The 20,808-nt window shown below is 39.1% G+C and overlaps 1 protein-coding gene across 2 annotated transcripts in view; it reads right to left on the bottom strand.

The window, feature by feature from the left end:
- LEO1 (LEO1 homolog, Paf1/RNA polymerase II complex component) overlaps positions 1-20,808 on the bottom strand; it is a 66,290-nt gene that overhangs the window by 22,254 nt on the left and 23,228 nt on the right. Inside the window, exons 1-6 of one of the 2 annotated variants that reach the window (XM_043555417.1) lie at positions 16,995-17,449; positions 7,515-8,267; positions 5,132-5,236; positions 2,211-2,305; positions 1,070-1,215; positions 207-291 (exon numbers count right to left, since the gene is read on the bottom strand). In XM_043555417.1, coding sequence (XP_043411352.1) covers positions 207-291; positions 1,070-1,215; positions 2,211-2,305; positions 5,132-5,236; positions 7,515-8,267; positions 16,995-17,052 — 1,242 coding nt within the window. In that variant the 5' untranslated portion in view covers positions 17,053-17,449. Of the gene's footprint in view, positions 1-206; positions 292-1,069; positions 1,216-2,210; positions 2,306-5,131; positions 5,237-7,514; positions 8,268-16,994; positions 17,450-20,808 lie in introns of those variants that run through there. The other variant, XM_043555416.1, reaches the window with a different exon arrangement.

The raw sequence follows: 20,808 nt of genomic DNA, 5'->3' as shown, positions 1-20,808 counted from the left end.
AACATACAAGAGTGAAAACAATGATGGAAAAGTGCCACCTTTACAGAGAAAAAGCTATATATTTCCTTCCTAAAAATATTCTGAAAAGACAATTTATTTATGAAAAGAAAAACATAAATTATTCTGAAAAGCTCAAGTCTCAAGTGAATATCCCAGGTTTTACTTTAGAAAAGGAAAAACTAAATGAGTAAAACATGGAAAAGTACCTTTAATTTTAACCTGGTTCGACCTTCTTCGTCTAGCATTTCCTCATCTTCAAATTCATCTTCGTAATACTGAGGATCAAAAGGTCTACAAATTGTTTTTAAAATAAGTTATTAATTATATTTTATAAGGAACATTACAGCTATCTAATAACATCTCTATTAACATACTCCATTATACTAAAAATCATAATATAATTAAAAATCATAATGGTCAAATAAATATCTTCATGTTCAATTTCAAGGAAGTATTCAAATTATGCCCCTTCTTGAAATTTGGTGCTAATACATACTGCTTGAAAAGCAAGGCTAAATATTCAAAATATTCTTTACTTTTATATGTCTTCCAAAGAACAGGGCATACCTGCTCTAGCTTTCTACATCATTTTACTAGGGAAAAAAAAATGAACCAAGCTTATATGTTACTTAGTGAATAATATCCATCAACACTGTTTAACTGTCCCAAACCATTAGTTTTTCTACATCCACAATGGCAGCTAAAGTGGACACGTTTAGTATCTCTAGCACATTCCACCACTCCCAATTTCAGCTTTTTCAGGGCTGCACTAGTTGAAAAACACCCCAAGGCTTGCAATTTCTATTAACTCATAAGAACGTATCAACTGCTAAAAACAATTACAAACATTAAAAGTCTCCTTTAACATCAGTCCATACTTTTTCTATCACAAGATACGCTTATTTTTTCAGAGACACATGATCGATATTCCATTTTGTGATTAGCCAACTAATGTAAAATCAGAAAAATATCAACATTCCACATATTTCTATCCAACATCTAGAAACGCCTTTTTTCTTTCTTTCTTTCTTTTTTTTTTTTAAGAAACGCTTTTAACTGATCCCCTTACCTGGGCTCTACACTGAGAAAGTTGGGCAGTTTAACAAAATACAAGTCATTTCCTAAATCAGTGTTTACTTTGGGTATTTCTACTTCTATTCTGGTCTCAGGAATTGGCTCCTCCTCCTGTTGATCCTGAGGCAATCCATTTTCATCCTAGTAAAAGAAACAGAATTTTAGAGCTTGATAGAACGTTAGAAATGGTCTAGTCTAGCTCAACTTCCACACTTTAATGACTTAGGTAGACAAGAAGGGTATTGGGACTCTGGAGCTAAAACAGCCCTCAGTCCCCATCCCTACCCATCCAGCCCCCACCAAAAACTGCAAGGGAAACAAGATCAGTTCGGAAGCATCAATGTAAGAAAAGATGTCTTTAAAAAAAAAAAAAAAAAAACTTTTGTGATAAATCTGTCTTCCACGTATTCACCAACAGGAGTCGCTCTTTCAATTAAAATGAGAGAAGATTATCAACAGTACACACTTCTTGGCATGAACAAGAAAGACATTTAAATCAGTTTTTCCAGTCACAGATCGCTGCAGTCTCCTCTCTTACAGCATGGCACCAACCTCATGCGAGGCACTTACTTACTTTTTGTTTATATCCAGTTTCCCCCGTGGTAACACTTTGTAAAAACTATATGGCAACCAGGAGATTGACCTTGATATAATCAATACAGAACATTTCCATCATTACAAAGATTCATATCACCTTTTTATAGCTACATCCACTTTTGTCCTTACCCTCATCCCTTCTAAATCTCAGGCAACCACTAAGCTCTCCTCCATTTCTGTAAGTTTGTCATTTCAAGAATACTATGTAAGTGGAATCATAGAGTGCGTAACTTTTTGGGATTGGCTTTTTCTCACACTGCATACCCTGGACTTTCATCCAAGTTCTTGTGTGTATCAATACTTCAACCTTTTCATTGCTGAATGGCATTCCCACGGATGAATGTACCAGGGTGGTTACTCCTACTCCCCTTTATAAACATGTGTTCCCTGCATAACTAAGAAAGTCATCTGTTCATTGTACTTTTATATTGCAAAAGAGTTAGCAACTTCCTCTTCTCGGCATAAAAGAGAACCTTAATCTCTGAAACATTTACTTAACCTTCAATAAGGGCACAGTTCACCCTGGCAATTTTACTTACAATAGGCTGTCCTGGAGTAGGTGGTTTATCTTCACCATCACTTCCTGAAGATATATCATCTGCACCTCCAAATAGATCCATGGTTCCACTGTTATCTGTAATATAGAGGAAAAATTCACAGTATTAATATACATTACAAAAGTTCTTCAAAGTTATCCCTTCCACATAGTCCCAAGGTTTCTGGACCAGGCACCAGGAAACTACACAAACACAACTCTGAACCTGGCTCTCAAAGATGTGACCAGAGTACCTATGGAGGGGGAAGGGGGCAAATTCAGGGAAAGGCAAGGCTGTAGAGGAAACATTTATTTTCCCTTCATTTTCTGCAACCTGTTCTTCTGTTTTCCTTTATTCTCCAGGAGCCCAAATGTCCTCCTACAGTCTAGATACTCACCTTTGGGGATCAAGCCCTCAATACAGGCCTATTCTCTACACAGTCCCTCAAGTTTTAAAAATGCAGGTCCCTGTCTATCCAGGCCCCTCTCATCAGAGGCAGAACTTCAGGTAAGTTTGGTAAAACAACAACAATAATCTGTAATAAGCCAATAAACAAAAGGTAGAGGAGGGGGTGAAAGAAAGATAGGAGGGTAGTCAGAAAGTAGACTGCTTGAAACTGAGATTATAGAGCAGTTACAATCATTGGCAATGATATAGTCTACAATAAAACCATGAGAGAGCTACTGAGACAAAGGAGAGAAAAAAATCCCTGAAAAAAAGGAGAGGCAACACACTAGAATGGCCCCAATCCAGAACACTGACAACACTAAATGCTGGCAAAAATGTGGAGCAACAGGAACTCTTAATCATCGTTCACAGGAATGCAAATGTGACAGCTACTTTAGAAGACAGCCTGGCAGTTTCTTAGAAAGCTAAACAAACTCTCACCATATGCTCTAACAATCATGCTCCTTGGTATTTACCCAAAGGAGTTGCAAACTTATGTCCACACTAAAACCTGCAAACAAATGTTTACAGCAGCTTTATTCATATTTGCCAAAACTTGGAAGTAACCAAGATGTCCTCCAGTAGGTGAATGGATAAACTGATACATCCAAAGGAATATTACTCAGTCCTAAAAAAAAAAAAAAAGTAAGCGGTCAAGCCATAAAAGACATGGAGGAAATGCACATTACTAAGTAAAAGAAGCCAATCAGAAAAGGCTATGTTCTATATAACTCCAATTATATAACATTCTGGAAAAGGCAAAACTATGGAATCAATAAAAAGATCAGCAATTGCCAGACGTTAGGTGCAAGGAGAGATGAATAGGTAGAACATGAGGGGTTTTAGGACAGTGAAACTAACTCCTCGATATGATACCATAATGATGGATACAGGTCACTCACATTTGTCCAAACACACAAAATGTACAACACCAAGAGTGAACCAGAGTGAACCATAATATAAACTATGGGCTTTGGATAATGACGTATCAGTGTAGGTTCACCAACTGTAATACATGTACCGCTCTGGTGGGGGATGCTGATAATGAGGTAGATTATGCATGTGTGAGGGCAGGAGGTATGTGGGAAATCTCTGTATCTTCCCCCAATTCCAGAGTGAATCTTAAACTGCTCTAAAACACCAATAGCTCTAAAAAAATAAAGCCATAACAATTAAAATTAAAAAAAAAAAAGGGGGGGGGGGGGAGGCAAGGAAGGTCCAGGTTCTGCCAAGTTCATCTGTATGATAAAATCAAAATGAAATACCACCCAACTCATGTCCCTTCTGATTCATTTTCTTCCTAGTTCTTAACACCATCTGACATAGTGTATGTTTAATTTACTTCGTGTGATTATCAGTCTCCCTAACCTACCCTGACCCTACCAGAATGTTGATCATTGCTACATTCCCAGCACACAGAACAGTACTAGTACACAGGTTCTCAATAAACAACCGAGCTAAATAAAAGAATGAATGTATCGAATTCTGATACCAACCCTCTAAGACAGCTAGCATCATCTCCCTTTTACAGATCAGAAAACTGAAGGGTAGTAAATAACTGATTTGACCAAACTTCATACAGCTGGAAAGTGGAGCCACAGAGATTCTAACTTGGATCATCTGATTCCAAAGTCCAGGCACATAACCACTAGCTACAGATCCAAAGATCTTTAAGTAAATCCCACAACTTCTTGTTCTGCCAGCTCTCTCCTTTTCTCTCTAGTTGACCCTCTATTTGCTTTACTTATAGTGTTACTTACAATAATTTACATAAGGTATTTAACATTAATGCCTAATTACCATTCAGCACAATGGTTGTGTGTAATGAAACTATCAAATTTATGTTTGTGGAAACTTTTACACTAACATCTGTGTTGTACAGCAATCTGCCATTTGAAACAGTCACCCATAGAGATGAACAGGCAGATCTTTCATCCTTTTAACAAACCTACCTTACTTAATCCTGGGTTTTTATGACTTCTTCATCTAACCCATAGCTTTAAAGAATCAAGTCCTTCTTGTGTTATTAACCTGCTAAGGAATTAAGAACAAGTTGTCCTGAAACTATCAGTATTCAAACTAAAGAAATGGACGTTGCCACCTCAATCAGAGCCTCAGCCTCCTAACAACAGATTTATCTAACTATAAATGAAGAAGCAGAGGGGTGGGGTTGGCTCTATCAGTAGAGCATGCGATGCTTGATCTCAGGGTCATGTGTTCAAGCCCCACGCTGGGCATAGAGCTTAGGTTAAAAAAAAAAAGAAGAAAAAAAGCAGCAGCAACAGGTTCTTCTCCAACTGATTAAGCATAAATGATTTCTCATATCTGTACAACTTCCCTGTGTACACTAAGTGTATCCACACTCTTTTCCATGGATCTTGCAGTCTGGGGTAAATGTCCAGAGTCGACAGTGCACTACAGTTAAATGAAGAGAGAGAGACAGAAATATATATATGTAAAAGAAGTAACTGGAATACCTTTTGGTACCTCAGTGTCACTATCTGCTTCTGAATCAGAGGCAATTGCATTCTTGCGTTTCATCCGTAAAACTTCATCTTCACTGTCACTGCCCCTTGCAGATTCTGTAAGGGTAGAATTAGAAGTTCTTCATAATCATAGTCATATCTTAACTTTGAATTCTGTGCTTTAAAAGCAACACTGGGGATAAACAAACTGTGGTGTACCCATACAATGGAAAACTACTCAGTAATAAATAAGAATGAACTACTGATACATGTTAACAATTTAGATAAATCTCAAATGCATCCTGCTAGGTGAAAGAAGTCTAAATTAAAGAAAAAAGGCTACATACTACATCTGATTCCATTTTACTAATGACATTCTCCCAAAGACAAAAGTGCAGTGAGAAAACAGATCAGTAATTGTCAGGGGACAGTGGTGGAGAAAGGATGTGACTACAAAAGGGACAGAATGAGGGAGTTTTTTAGGTTAACAGAACTGTTCTGCGTCCTGACTGTGGGAGGTTACACAAAGATATTTATGTGTTAACACTACTAGAACTGTACATACACATACAAACTGTAGTTAATTTAAAAATAAAATTAATTCAAGGAACATTATTTTCTATAAGCAGAAAAACCTGATAGAATGAAAAAAGTGGTACTGAAACATGACCAAATTTATATAGGACTCATTACAAAAAAGAAAAACAGAGGCAAATACATTGCAATCAATGGAAGAGACAAATACAGTTGAACAACATGGAGGTTAGGGACACTGCCCCCCCCCCCCCACAACACAGTCAAAAATCCACAAATAATGTCTGACTCCCCCCAAACAACTACTGATACCCTATTGTTGACTGGAAGCATTCCTGACAACATAAAGAGTTAACACATATTTGGTATGTTACACACTCTGTATTCTTACAACAAAGCTAGAAAAAAGAAAATATTAAGAAAATCATAAAATACATTCATAATAATGTACTATATTTAATGAAAAACTTGCATATAAGGAGACTCACAGAGTTCAAACCCATGTTGTTCAAGAGTCAACTGTATGTCACTATCTCTGGATGGTACAACTATTTCCCTAATTGTCAACTTGAAGAAAACCACGTCGATCTAGGTAAGAGTTAAGCAGAATAACCAGCTATAAGATTCCCCACCATAACCCTAGCCTTAGGTTAGTCTGCTATTATTGGGGAAGTAATGCATGAACTTTAATGATTCTGCTACGAGTACAAATAACTCTACCCAAAACTAGTTATTGAATACTTATCGCAGTCCTGTAGTCTAGACAGACCTTTATCCATCTCTCGAAATTCTTTGGCCTCCTCCTAAATAATGCCAAAATGTGGTCTTGAATGCTATCCTGTGAGTATGTATTAGAGGATTAAAGGCCCTCTCCCCCATATCTAAGCTAAGATGACAGGATCAATATGTGAGTATAATCAATCACCTATGGAAATGAAACAATCTAGGTATTACTTAAGAATTCTAACCTAACCAAGGTGACTTTTACAATGCAAAGAAACAAGATCTCCAAATTTCAATATTCTATATGAAGAATGTGTTAACTTGAGAAGAACAGTGTACATAACTATTATAAAAGGGAGTCAGTAGCCAAAGTTAGGCTATGTGTTTCCTGCAGCTTTAAGAAATAAGTATTCTGACCCAAGCACATCTCTCTAGAGGATGCATGTGTCAAGCTACCATAGCTCACTGAGATCATCCAGCCACGTTTTCATCTTCTGGATGTTATACTCCCCAGGCAACCTCCTGATCTTACCATTTGGTATCCAATGTCGATTTTCCCCAACGGCAAGTATACAATGACAAGAGAGAAATAACTGATCCTCTCAAAATCAATAATTTTGCAATTCAATGTTTACAAATTAGTTTCTTATACTATCAGTATAAGTGACTAGTTTGAATGAACTCTTTGGAGCCTAATTACCTCTGGATGATCAAATTTTGGATCTCAAAAACCTTGAGCTGGAGTATGAGATTTACAAGTCAGTACAACTACCCTATGGAGATTTTCAATGGCATTGCTTTTTTTCCCCAGGCAAATCTATTCTCACCTGAGGCATGCTTCTCAGTTACCCACAGAAATGGAACCAACTCCATTCATTACCTAGCTACTTAAGCACCATATATCTTTCCTGAAGACTGTCCTCTTTTTTTTCTTGATCTATCATCAATTAACAAATGATGGTAGATAAAAATAAATGGATTATTAGGGGGGAAAATTTAAAGCAAAACGTATACTTAGAAAGGGCTGAAATGGAGGAACAGAAGAGAAAAACAGGTACTAAAGGTGGGCATGGATACTGCACCACTGCTGTATATGGACACTTCTACTAAACCATTTTGGTTCTCATAAATGCATTACCTGATTTCTGGTCCTGTTCCTCTTCATCATCTGAATGCCTGTGTTCTTCATCTGAGGCCTGTGGCCTTTCATCATCAGAATTTTGCATTTTCTCCTCATCAGACATCTGTGGCCGTTCTTCATCATCAGAATTCTGTTTCTCATCATCATTATCAGAAGCTGCTGGCCGTTCATCATCAGAATTAGCCTTCTCCTCTTCTGACAGTTGTCTCTCATCATCTGAAAGCTGAGGCCTGTCCTCATCATCTGTGTTTTGCATTTTCTCATCATCATCAGAATTCTGCAGCTTATCTTCATCAGATCCTTGTGCCCTCTCTTCATCATCGGAATTTTGTATCTTTTCATCATCTGACTGGTCGCTTTTATCTTCTCTGTCCCATTTTTCATCATCTGAATGTGCTTTTTCAGAACCTTCTGCTTCTGAATGATGGCTCCCTCCATCTGATCTATGACCTTCATCTTCATCATCATTATGAGCTTCTGATCCACTGTGCTGATCTACATCTGAGGGGTCATTGTCTTCATGGTCAGAACGCTCAGAAGCTTCTGACCTATTGTCTGATCTTTCAGAGTGATTATCACTCCCACTGTGATGTGAAGCTCCCTCATCCTCACTGTCATCTCCAAACAGTTCCTTATTACTTGGCTTTCCTGAATCACCTCTTTCATCTTGCTCACTTTCACTTCCAGAGGCATTACTGCCAGAAGCAACATTCTCTTGATCAGAATCCGAGTCTGATCCAGAATCCGAATCTATGAGATCATATAAACACAGAATGATGTCAGTGAAAAAGGCAAGGTAAAGAGCACCAAAAGTCAATCCCCTCATAAAAGGAATGAGAAAACATGTCAAAAACCATTGGAATCAATTTTCTCTCTACTCAGGAAACTAACCAAAAGCTGCAGCAACCAGGGGAATGCTTAACAAGAAAAAACAGGTGAACTCCAATAAAACTTTGTGATGTTTTAATTTATCCTGTTGCTCCACTCCAACCCCAACTCCCCAGCTCAATAATGCCTTAAAGATAGCCCAAATTTCTGGTACGTGGACCACTACTAGAAGGAGCAGAAGGGACCTCATTCACAAAGAATCATGGTTGTTAGTTTTGATCTGCCTGGTGGATCACTGGACTGGCTCAAAGGGCTGACTTTATCTCACTTAGAAGTCTCTCAAAGGCAGCTACCTGGGAATGTTTGCCAAAAACATTTACAGGCAAATGTATTAGTTGCCACTGCCTGGGATAATGGATAGTAGTTGTGGCAAGTAATTAACTAAGAAGCTTTGGGGCAAGTAATTAAGAGGAAAGGCTGGAGAATTACATCATTCAGGGAGTAAGGGCTTTTACAAGCTCTCACATATTCCTAGAGATCTGGAAGGCCACATACTTGCCCAGGGCTGTGCACATGCCCAGTAAAGAATTTAGAGGGTACTAAGCTCTCACTTCCAGTTGACCTTCAGGTTCTGTGCTTAAAGCAAAAGATGAAGGCAAAAACAGGTTGTAAACTGCCGGGTTGAGAGTTGAAAGCCTGCCCAACACAGAGACCCAACTGCAAAGACTGGGAGGTTTTTTTTTTTGTCTTATTTTGTTTTTGGTTCTAGGCATTTAAGGATATCTCTGTCTAATCACAAGCTGACCACTATGTTAAAGGGCAGAGATTTTAGTGGCCACACACAACAAAGATTGTGGGCTTTACTAAACTAGTTCAAAAGAATCACTAAACAATAACTACTGCAACAAACAGCAACAACAAATCCTGAGGAAGGGAGAGAATTTAATTTCTTGAGTTACCACATTATAATACTCAAAATGACAAGTTATCAACAAAAAACTATAAAGAAATACAAAGAACCAAGGAAGTATGGCCCATATGTATGAAAAAAGGCTAGAAATACTATCCCAGAAGAAGCCCAGACAATGAAAATGATGTTTTACCAAATAGAGAGTATCAATAAAAAGACAGATTTTTTTTTAAAACATATTATTTAAAAAGAGCCAAAAAGAAATTCTGGAGTTGAAAAATACAATAAATGAAGTGAAAATTCATTAGGGAGCTAAAGAACAGATGTAAGCAGGAAGAAGGCAGAATCAGTAAACTTTAGAAGAAGTCAATGAAGATTAAGTGAGGAACAGAAGAGAAAAAAATTAAGAAAAATAAAATCTAAAAGATTTGTGGGATACCATCAAGTGTACCAACATATACATAATGGGAGTCCCAGAAGAAGAAAGGGGAAAGATTATTTGAAGACATAATGGTCAAACACATCCCAAATGTGATCAAAGACATTCAAGAAACTTAGTGAATGCCAAATAGGATAAAATTAGAGATCCACACCTACACACGGCATTATCAAACAGTTAAAGACAAAGGCAAAAAAAAAAAAAAGAATGCTGAAAGTAGCAAGAGAAGCAATTTGTTCCACACAAGGAATTCTCGATAACAATGATTTGTCAGAAACCATGGAAACGAGAAGGCAGTGGGTTAACATATCCAAAATACTGGAACAAAGACTGTCAACCAAGAATTATATTCCCAGCAAAACTAGACTTCAGAATGAAAGCATGATAGAAGTGACAGAAGAAAAAAATACACAAATCAGACTTCTTCAAAAAGAAAAACTTCTATACAAAAGACATTATCAAGAAACTGAAAAAACAAAAAGAATAGGACAAAATATTTGCAAACCATGTATCTGCTAAGTGTCTAGTACCCAGATATCCAGATACATAAACAATGTTTACTACTCAACAAAAAGACTACACAATTAAAAAGTGGACAAAGGACTTGAAATGACATTTGTCCAAAGTTATACATACCAATGGCCAATGAGCACATGAGAAGTCTATTCCACATCATTAGCCATTAGGAAATGCAAATTGAATTCACATGAGATACCACTTGACACCAACAGAGATGGCTACATTAAAAAAAAAGAAAAATGTACAATAAGTGTTACTGAGGATGTGAAAAAAAATGAAACCCTCGAATATTGCTGGTAGTAATGTAAAATGGTCTGGTCTCTCTGGAAAATGGTGTAATTCCTCAAAAGTTAAACAAAGAATTACCTTATGACTCAGCAATTCCACCCCTATGTATATACTCAAAAGAATTGAAAACAGGCATTCAAATACTTGTACACAAATGTTCATAGCAGGGGCACCTGGGTGGCTCAGTCAGTAAGTGCCTGACTTCAGGTCAGGTCATGATCACATGGTTTGTGAGTTTGAGTGCCGGCATCATCCGGCCCTGCACCTACAGCTGAGCCTAGAGCCTGCTTTGGATCTTCTGCCCCCTCTCCCTATCCCTCCCCAACTTGTGCACTTGCTCGCTCTTTCTCAAAAATAAATAAACTTAAATACAGTTCATAGCAGCACTACTCAAACAGCCAAAAGATGGAAACATTGTAAAGGTGCTAAATACCCAATTGCTCACTTTAAAACCATTAATTTTAGGGGCACCTGGGTGGTTCAGTCAGTTAAGCTTCTGACTTAGGTTCGGGTCATGATCTAACAGTTCATGAGTTTGAGCCCCACACTGAACTCTTTGGATCCTCTGTACCCCTCTGTCTCTCTGCCCCTCCCCCACCTGCACTCTCCCTCTGTCTCTCAAAATAAATAAACTTAAAAAAAAATTTTAAAAATGGTTAATTTTATATGAATTTCACATCAATAAAAAACAAACTGGCAAAACTGAGACATTCCCAGACAAACAAAAACAGAGTTTATTGCTACTAGGCCTGCCTCCTAAACGAAGCCTGTCCAGCTTAAATGAAATGATAGCAGTTTGAATCCACGTGAGGAAATAAAGAATAAGGAAACTAAATAGGTAATTATAAAAGTTAACATCAATGTATTTCTAGGAACTCCTTTCTTGATTAGATTTCAAACACAGTAACATAAAACAGTAATTATAAAACCACATCACTGGGAAGTCAATGTATAAAGATGTAATTTGTGACAATAACAACAAAGGCAAGAAAGGATGAACTATGTAGAAAAAAATGTTCCTGTACTGCTAAAATTAAGTTGATATTAATCCAAACTAGATTATTATAATTCAAGATGTTAACTGTAATCACCAGAATAACCGCTAAGAAAAAAACTAAAAACTATACAGAAAAATAAACAAGAAGGAAATCAATAGTACCCTAAAAGAAAATCAGTCTTAAAAAAAGAGACTGGGCACCTGGGCGGCTCAGTCAGGTAAGCCTCCAATCTTGATTTTGGCTCAGGTCATGGTCTCACAGTTTCTGGGACTGAGCCCCACATCAGGCTCTACACTGATGGCGTGGAGCCTGCTTTGGATCCTCTGTCTCCCTCTCTCTGCCCCTCCCTCCCCTCTCAAAATAAATAAGTAAAAACTTTTTAAAAGGGGGGGGAGAACAATATACGAATTGAGGAACAAAAAAAATATGACATATAGAAAACAAATAGCAAAATGGCAAAAGTGCTTCCTTATCAATAATTATTTTAAACAGAAATGATTAACTTCTCCAATGAAAAGGCAGGAGTTGGCAAAATGAATTTCTATTTGTTTAATTTTTTACTTTTTTGCAAATTATCTGTAAGAGTCTCACTTTATTATTTTTTTAATATGAAATTTATTATCAAATTGGTTTCTATACAACACCCAGTGCTCATCCCAACAGGTGCCCTCCTCAATGCCTATCACCCACTTTCCCTTCCCTCCCACCCCCCCATCAACCCTCAGTTTATTCTCAGTTTTTAAGAGTCTCTTATGGTTTGCCTCCTTCCCTCTCTGTAACTTCCCCCCCCCCTCCCCCATGGTCTTCTGTTAAGTTTCTCAGGATCCACATAAGAGTGAAAACATATGGTATCTGTCTTTCCCTGTATGACTTATTTCACTTAGCATAACACTCTCCAGTTCCATCCACGTTGCTACAAAAGGCCGTATTTCATTCTTTCTCATTGACAAGTAGTATTCCATTGTATAAACCACATCTTCTTTATCAATTCATCAGTTGATGGACATTTAGGCTCTTTCCATAATTCGGCTATTGTTGAAAGTGCCGCTATAAACATTGGGGTACAAGTGCCCCTATGCATCGGCAACTGCATACTCAAATAGGTTGAAAGTGAAAGGATGGAAAAAGATACTCCATGTAAATAGTAACGAAAAGAAAGCTATGGTGGTTATACTAATATTAAACAAAATAAATCTTAAGACAAAATTGTTACAAGATAAAAAAGGACATTATGAAATAAAAGGGCCCATCTGACATGAAGATATAATAGTTGTAAACATATATGCACCTAAAAACAAAAACTGACAGAACTGAAGGGAGAAATAGTCCAAAAACAACAGTTGGAAACTTCAATAGTCCACTTACAATAACAGCCAGAACTAGGCAGAAGATCAATGAGGAAACAGAGAACTTAAATAATACTATAAACCAACCACACATATAGACATCAATAGAACACTCCACTACCATCATTCTTCCCAAGTGCACACTGAACATTCTCCAGGTTAGAGCATATGTTACGATCCAAAACAAATTTCAGTACATTTAAGAAGGTTGAAAACATGTGAAGTATCTTTACTGACAACAATGGAATGAAAATGAATTCAGTAACAGAGGCAAATCTCGAAAATTCACAAGTGGATATTAAACAATGCACTCAAACAATCACGGGCTCAAAGAAGAAATCACAAAGGAAATTACAAATATTTTCCGATGAATGAAAATGAAAATACAGGATGCCAAAAGGTAAGGGATGTAGAGAAAGCAGTGCTGAAAGGGAAATCTGTAGCTGTAAACACCTACATTAAAAAAAGAGAAATCTCGGGACATCTGGGTGGCTCAAACATCCAATTTGGGCTCAGGTCATGATCTGGCAGTTCATGAGTTTGAGCCCCACACTGGGTTCTGTGCTGACAGCTCAGAGCTTGGAGCCTGCTTCAGATTCTGTGTTTCCCTCTCTCTCTCTGTCCCTCCCCTGCTCATACTCTGCCTCTCTCTCTCAGAAATAAACATTTTTTAAAAAATTAAAAAAAAAAAAGAGAAATCTCAGGGGAGCCTGGCTGGCTCAGTAGGTAGAGTGTCTGAATCTTGATCTCAAAGTCGTGAGTTCAAGCCCCATGATGAGCATAGAGCTTACTGGGGAAAAAATAAAAAATAAATCCAACAGGGGCGCCTGGGTGGCTCATTCAGTTGAGCGTCCGACTTTGGCTCAGGTCATGATTTCACAGTTTGTGAGTTTGAGCCCCACATTGGGCTCTGTGCTGACAGCTCAGAACCTGGAGCCTGCTGCGGATTCTGTGTCTCCCTCTCTCTCTACCCCTTCCCCACTCACACTCTATCTCTGTCTCAAAAATAAATATTAGAAAAATTAAAACAAAACAAAACAAAACCAACAAACACCCAGGACCAGAAGATGGCTTCACTCATGAATCCTATCAAATGTTTAAAGAATTAATGCTTATTCTTCTCAAACTCTTTGAAGCAAAGGGAACAGTTCCTAATCCATTCTATGAGGCCAGCATTATCCTGATACCAAAACCAAAGATGTCATGAATAAAGAAAACTACAGACCAATAAGCCTTATGAATACAAATGCAAAAATACTAAACAAAATACTAGCAAACTGAACCCAACAGCATATTAAAAGGATATGACAAAGTGGGAGCTATCCTAGGAATAAATGGTGGTTCAAGATTATTGTGACCATATTAACCAAATAAAGCAAAGTAAGCATTTTTTTTTTTTTTTTAATTTTAGAGAGAAAGAAGGAGCAAGCCCAAGCAGGGGAGAGACCGGCAGAAGGAGAGAAGGGGAGACAGCGGGAGAGAGCGGGAGAGAGCGGGAGAGAGCGGGAGAGAGCGGGAGAGAGCGGGAGAGAGCGGGAGAGAGCGGGAGAGAGCGGGAGAGAGCGGGAGAGAGCGGGAGAGAGCGGGAGAGAGAATATCTTAAGCAGGCTCAGCACAGAGCCCAACATGGGGCTTAATCCCACAACCCTGGGATCATGACCTGAGCAGAAATCAAGAGTCAGATGCTCAACCAACTAAGCCACCCAGGCACCCCAAGAAAGGTGAGCATTTTTAAAAAATGTTTGTTTATTTTTGAGAGAGAGCACAGGCGAGGGAGAGGCAGAGAGAGAGAGAGGAGACGGAGAATCCAAAGCAGGCTCCAGGCCCTGAGCTGTGAGCACAGAGCCCTATGTGGGGCTAGAACCAACACACCATGCGATCATGACCTAAGCCAAAGTCAGATGCTTAACCAACTGAGCCACCCAGGTGCCCCCAAAAGTGAGCATTTTAATTGATGGAGAAAAGACATTTGACAAAATCCAACACCCTTTCGTGATAAAACTACTCAACAAACTAGGGATAAAAGGGAATTTTCTCAACCTGAAAAAGGGCATCTACAAAAACCCACAGCTAATATATGTAATTGTGATGGCACGGATGCTTTCTTCCGACTAGCGTATCCATTCTTACCACTTGGATACAACATTGTACAGAAAGTTGTAGCTGCGGCAATTAGGCAAGAAAAAGAAATAAAAACATCCAAATTGCAAAAGAGGTGAAACTATATTTGCACATGACAAGATCTCTTATGTAGAAAATCCTAAAGAATGCACACACAAAAAACTAATTACAGCTAGTAGAGTCAGCAAGGTTGCAAGATAGAAGATACACATACAAAAATCAGTTATATTTCTATACACTAGCAATGAACAATTCAAAAATGAAATTAAGATAACAACTTCACCTGAGATAGTATTCAAAAGACTAAAATACTTAGGAGTAAATTGAACTCAGGAGGTGCAAGATTTTTACAATTAAAGCTACAAAACACTGTTAAAAGAAATAAGACACCTGACACAATTATACATAAAAGAAATGTTGAGCCTAGGTAGAGATTTTACCCATTGTTACGGCAAGATATTTGTCAGGTGTAGTTATTTTCCACAACTGTCTTACTAATGAAATATACTAGGCTTAACAGGAATTGCCCTGTCACATCCATACTACCTTCAAGACCAAAGCAATCTTCAAGGACAGATTTGTAAGTCAATCCTACAGTGTCCTATTATCTAACCGTAACGTGGAAGAAAGCAGCAACAGACTCATACAAAAGTAAAACATGAAGCCCAGAAAAGCAACCATCTCCACACATCACTTCTCCATACACTGGGTTAGCAACAGGAAAGCAATGCAGGGTACATCTTACTAAACTATTGTTTCTTTCTATCCAACTACTTACAAATATGTATTAAGCATCCACATAAGCCTACGGGGCGGGGAGACAACCTTTTCATCATTCTGTCCCTGACACCCACCAAAGTAGCTAGAACATAATAGGAGATCAATTAATACTTATTGAATGAATGAACAACTTCATGACAGTGAGTCATGGGAAAGTTCACATAGAACTGTGCCTTGAAAGGTAAATGGGATACAAACAAGTAAAAATAAGGGGGAAAAGAAAACACCAGCAAAGGTAATGGAACAAGAGTTAGTATACAGGACTCTATATTTCCAGAGTCATCCTAACTGGAACCTCCTGAATACCCATCTCAGTGGAGCCCTCACACTAGATTTCCACCTGGTGCTCACTTCACTACACTCAAAAATATAAATAAACTGGAGTTAGAGAAAAAAAGAACCACAACAATAATGCATTTTGCTAAGGAAAAAAAGTAGATAACGTTACTTTGAGCCTGGGGGCTTTCAAGAATTCTGAACTTGGTCTTGGGGCCCTTGTCACTTCAAATAACTCATTCATATTTCAAACTCAAACATCCACAGTCCTTGTGCCAGAAGTACTTCCATGCACCACTAATCATTCATTTAATCAACAAGTCCTTTCTCCTCTCCGAACACAGATCCCATATGCTCTCCATCTAATACCATAGACTCAAGAAATTCCAGTTTCTGCACAGGTTCTCACAAGACACATCGTCTCCGGTGCATAACGCCTATGTAAAGCCCTACCCCTGTATCCTGCCAATCCTCCTCACCCAGACATCTCAAACTCCGCATCACGCCACTCTGATTTCAATCAAGAGGGCTTTCTGAGCCCCTCTGCAAATTCGTCCATCTCATACCCATATTCCCGAGCACCTACTATCCATTCATTCACAAACAGACCTTACTCTGCGCTCACTTGAGCAAAACAGGACAGAGCAGGACCCCCAGGTTCTTACCCGGGCCGCGCAGGGTCTCCTGCGCCGCCACCTCTGCCCCGCGCCTTCACCCCACCGGCTCCCAAGCACCGCATGCTCCACGGACACCAAGAACCCCGAGCCTCACACTCCGTGTTCGTCTCTCCGATTCCCGCCCAGGGAGGCTGGTACCGCCAAGAGTGCAGGGGGCGCTGAGGCAGGCGTGGAGGAAGCGCCACCACTGGTCCGTAGCACCTCGGGGTTCGCAGACCCGGAACCGTACCGCCTTCGGGCTCCTGCAGCAGAAGCCCCTACACGCACCGCTCCCCTGAAGCCCAACCGATCCCACCTTTACGCTCAGCATCGCTATCAGCGTCGCTCCCGAAGAGATCCTCCATATCCGCCATCGACCCGCACGTCCGCCACTGCCTCGGCTGGGGGCGCCTCCGCGGCTGTCTTTACGGCAAGGAACCAACGAAACGCGACAGTGTCGCAAAGATTCGCTGAAAGCCTCCTTTCCTTCTGTGACCTGGTATTTGCCTGCTCATTGACTCTCCCATGTCCACTGTGAGCATAAGTCCCGCCCTTTAGTCGATATCCGTTCCTATTTGCGAGCACTCTCACAGAGGGTGGGGCGTCTCCCGTCTGGGTGTCCGCGGCGTGGGCGGTTCTTGGGTAGCTGGGCGGAAGGGCCTAGACCGAGTTAAACCTGCCACGAGTCAGGCCTGAAGTCCTTTGTTTCAGATTGGCGAGCGGTTCCCAAATTGTTGAGAACTCCATAGAGCATTTCGTGTAGGTTATATCTGTTGCTATTTAACGTATTAGCAATTAAAGCAATTCAAATAAAATTCAAAATGTGTAAATAACAGGTTAACATAAATAGTATTTAAAAATTTTAAATGACTGTAATCTTTTCAAAACCAAAAAATTGGAAGAGTGGAATTGTTTTACAGTTTTGAAAAGATCGTTAATGCCTGGCTTAGAAGACAGCTTAATTCTCATACCTGCTTCTACATTCAGTCTACTGAGAAATGTTTTGGTTGAAGGCATGTGAAGAAAATCTAGCCTCGTACAGACAGGACCTCTCAGACCCCTTGAAAGGGTTTTCTTCAGACCGCTTTTTGACAACTACAGTTTCAGAGCAGTGTATCTCAAACAAATTTTACATCCTAACCCACTATACACTTACTGTATAAAATGAAATATTTCACAAAACAATACTTCTTTACCACTAAGATGCTGCCTGAGATTTCCTACTCTCCTTTATTCTATTTCAGCTTTTGTTTTGTTTTGGTTTTAATGCCAGCAAGCAGTGAACCCACTAAATTGCTTTCATGATTTACTAGTGGATTACAGCATGCAACTGGAAAAACACTATTCAGAGGGTTCCACTGTGTTCATTTTGCTGACAAAAAGTTTTATTTTGGTAGGAAATGTGGCTATAATTGTACATTATAAAATCAGACAGTAAGAATTTTCATAATGGATTACTGCTAGGTAAACCCTCTTGCTTCACTGAAGCTTAAAGAAAGAATGACTTGAATATGTTACAGACTAGGTCTTTTTTTAGAAAGCTTATATTTTGGTTTTTTAAAAAAATGTACATTTGTGCTAAATTATTACCTGATTTAGTTTAGATAAGGGTTTTGTCTCATAAGGGTTTTGATCTTGGACAAGCAATATGGATTTTTAATTTGGAGATTATGAGATATGTTTTTGTTGCAGATAAGAGTGCCTGACAGGGTTCAAGTGGATATGGTATCAATTCTAGAGCTGTTGTGTTTAAAATGGAAAGTGTAAGACTAGGTAGACGGAATCACTTTAAAACTTTTGGGTATACTGGAAAAATAAGTATTCGATTTGTGATTCATTTTCATTCAGAGTACTATCTTTGAAAAGTGCACTTATTCAGTCTTGAATTACAGTGCCTATATTCGTGACTAATAAATAGATTTTGTGTTAATTTCATTTGAATAAACATGCAAAACAAATAACTTCTGGCTTTTTACTTTTTTTGTTTTTGTTCTACTTTATACTGATCATTGTTCTATTCATTGCCTTTCCTCATACAAAATACAATACATTCAACTAGATTTCAGCCAAATCAATCACAATCATTGATGTACTGCTTGCCTAAGGTTACACCCAGGTCACTTTCATTGATGTTTAGAATATTTAAGATGATCTTTTCACTTCAGAGAAGTTCGTCCTATTGGGTTTGTGTTTTCAAAACTTTTTTTTTTTTTTACTTTATTTAGTTATTTTGAGAGAGAGAGCATGCTCACATGTGTGGGGGAGGGGCAGAGACAGGGAGAGAGAGAATCCTAAGCAGGCTCTGCAGTGTCAGTGTGAGCCTGACATGGGGCTCAAACCCATGAACCATGAGATCATTACCTGAGCCGAAATCAAGAGTCAGATGCTTAACCAACTGAACCATCCAGGTGTCCCTGTGTTTGATTCATTTAATTTTGGGTGTTAAGATTAGCTCGCGATTTGCTCACAGGGATGGGGAATTTTATCTATCAAATGTGTGATTAAATAAAACAACTACAGAGCAGCTTTACCTTGTTACCAAATTTTTGAGAGGTTGTCTCTTTTTCCCCATTTTCTGCCTTCATAAGGTGAAGATAGATCCTCAGAATTGTGACCTTTGATACACCCACAATATCTCCAGAGAGGTTCAACTAGACTGATTATATAACACAGCACAATTACTGTATTATTACAAGTATTTTTACAAAATAACAAGAATACCTTTAAGATTTATAAACTCTATGTTCACATCAAGTTGAAACAGTATAAGAGAAAGAGGGGGAGAGAAGCCCAGGAGCACAAGCAGCAGTGAGGGAGGGGCAGAGGGAGAGGAAGAAAGAATCTTTTTTTTTTTTTTAATGTTTTATTATTTTTGAGAGAGCAAGAGCTAGAGGCAGAGAGAGAGGGAGACAGAGGATCCCAAGTCGGCTTTGCACCGACAGCCGAGAGCCCAATGTGGGGCTCAAACTCACGAACCTGAGTCGAAGTCAGTTAACCAACAGCCACCCAGGTGCCCCCTCTTTTTGTAATGTTCATTTAGTTAGTTTGAGAGAGAGAGAGAGAGAGAGAGAGAGAGAGAGAGAGAGAGAGAGAGAGCGCAAGCAGGGGAGAGGCAGAGAGAGGGAGACAGAAAATCCCATCATGGGCTCAATCCCATGAACTATGAAATCATGACCTGAGTCAGAGGCTTAACTGACTGAGCCACCCAGACGCGTTATGGGGAGAGAGAATCTTAAGCAGTCTTCATGCCCAGCACGCAGCCAGAGAGGGGCTTGATCTTAGAGTCTGGAAGCTTAACCAACTGAGCCACCCAGGTGCCCAGGAGCTAACCTTTAAAAGGAACAGGCTGATGGGGCACCTGAGTGGCTCAGTCCATTAAGCGGCCGACTTGGGCTCAGACCATGATCTCATGGTTTGTGAGTTCAAGCCCGGTGTCAGGCTCTGTGCTGAGCGCTCAGAGCCTGGAGCCTGCTTCAGATTCTGTGTCTCCCTTTGTCTCTCTGCCCCTCTCTCACTCATGCTCTGTCTCTCTCTGAAGAATAAATAAACATTAGAAATAAATAAATAAAATAAAAAGAACCGTTTGGTCTGAACTAGAGAGGAAGAGAGAAGTCCTGCAGTTTCTGTTCCTAGCCATGAGTCAACAACGGGGCAGCTCATTTCTTGGAAGCTATGGAGCAGTCACTCATAGTCTGCCTTTATTAGATTCTTTGCTGAATTGGATCTCTGCAATGGGTGGTATAGGGATATAAAAATAATAGCAAACATGGTATATGCAACGTGTGTGTGTGTGTGTGTGTGTGTGTGTTTCTGTGTGTGTGTGTATACACAAGTTTGAGGGAAAATAGTGTAAAACATCTGAAGAATTTAAGTTTCAGAAGTAAATTATAAACTATATACAGGTCCTGAAGAATGGAAAGCCAGAAAATGACCAACATGAATGGCAGCCTGTCAGGAAAGGTTTCTTAGTACTATGTTCTGAATGTCTGTGTCCCCTCAAAATTCATACTGAAATCCCAATGCCAAAGTAATGATACTAGAAGGCGGGAAGTTTGGGAAGTGATTAGGTCATGAGGGTGGAGCCCACACGAATAGAATTCAAATTCTTATAAAAGAGACATTACAGAACT

The sequence above is a fragment of the Prionailurus bengalensis genome, chromosome B3, assembly GCF_016509475.1.
Source record: "Prionailurus bengalensis isolate Pbe53 chromosome B3, Fcat_Pben_1.1_paternal_pri, whole genome shotgun sequence".
Taxonomy (NCBI): domain Eukaryota; kingdom Metazoa; phylum Chordata; class Mammalia; order Carnivora; family Felidae; genus Prionailurus; species Prionailurus bengalensis.
The sequence above is the reverse complement of the archived record's forward strand: the minus strand, read 5'-3'. Positions and strand labels throughout refer to the sequence as shown.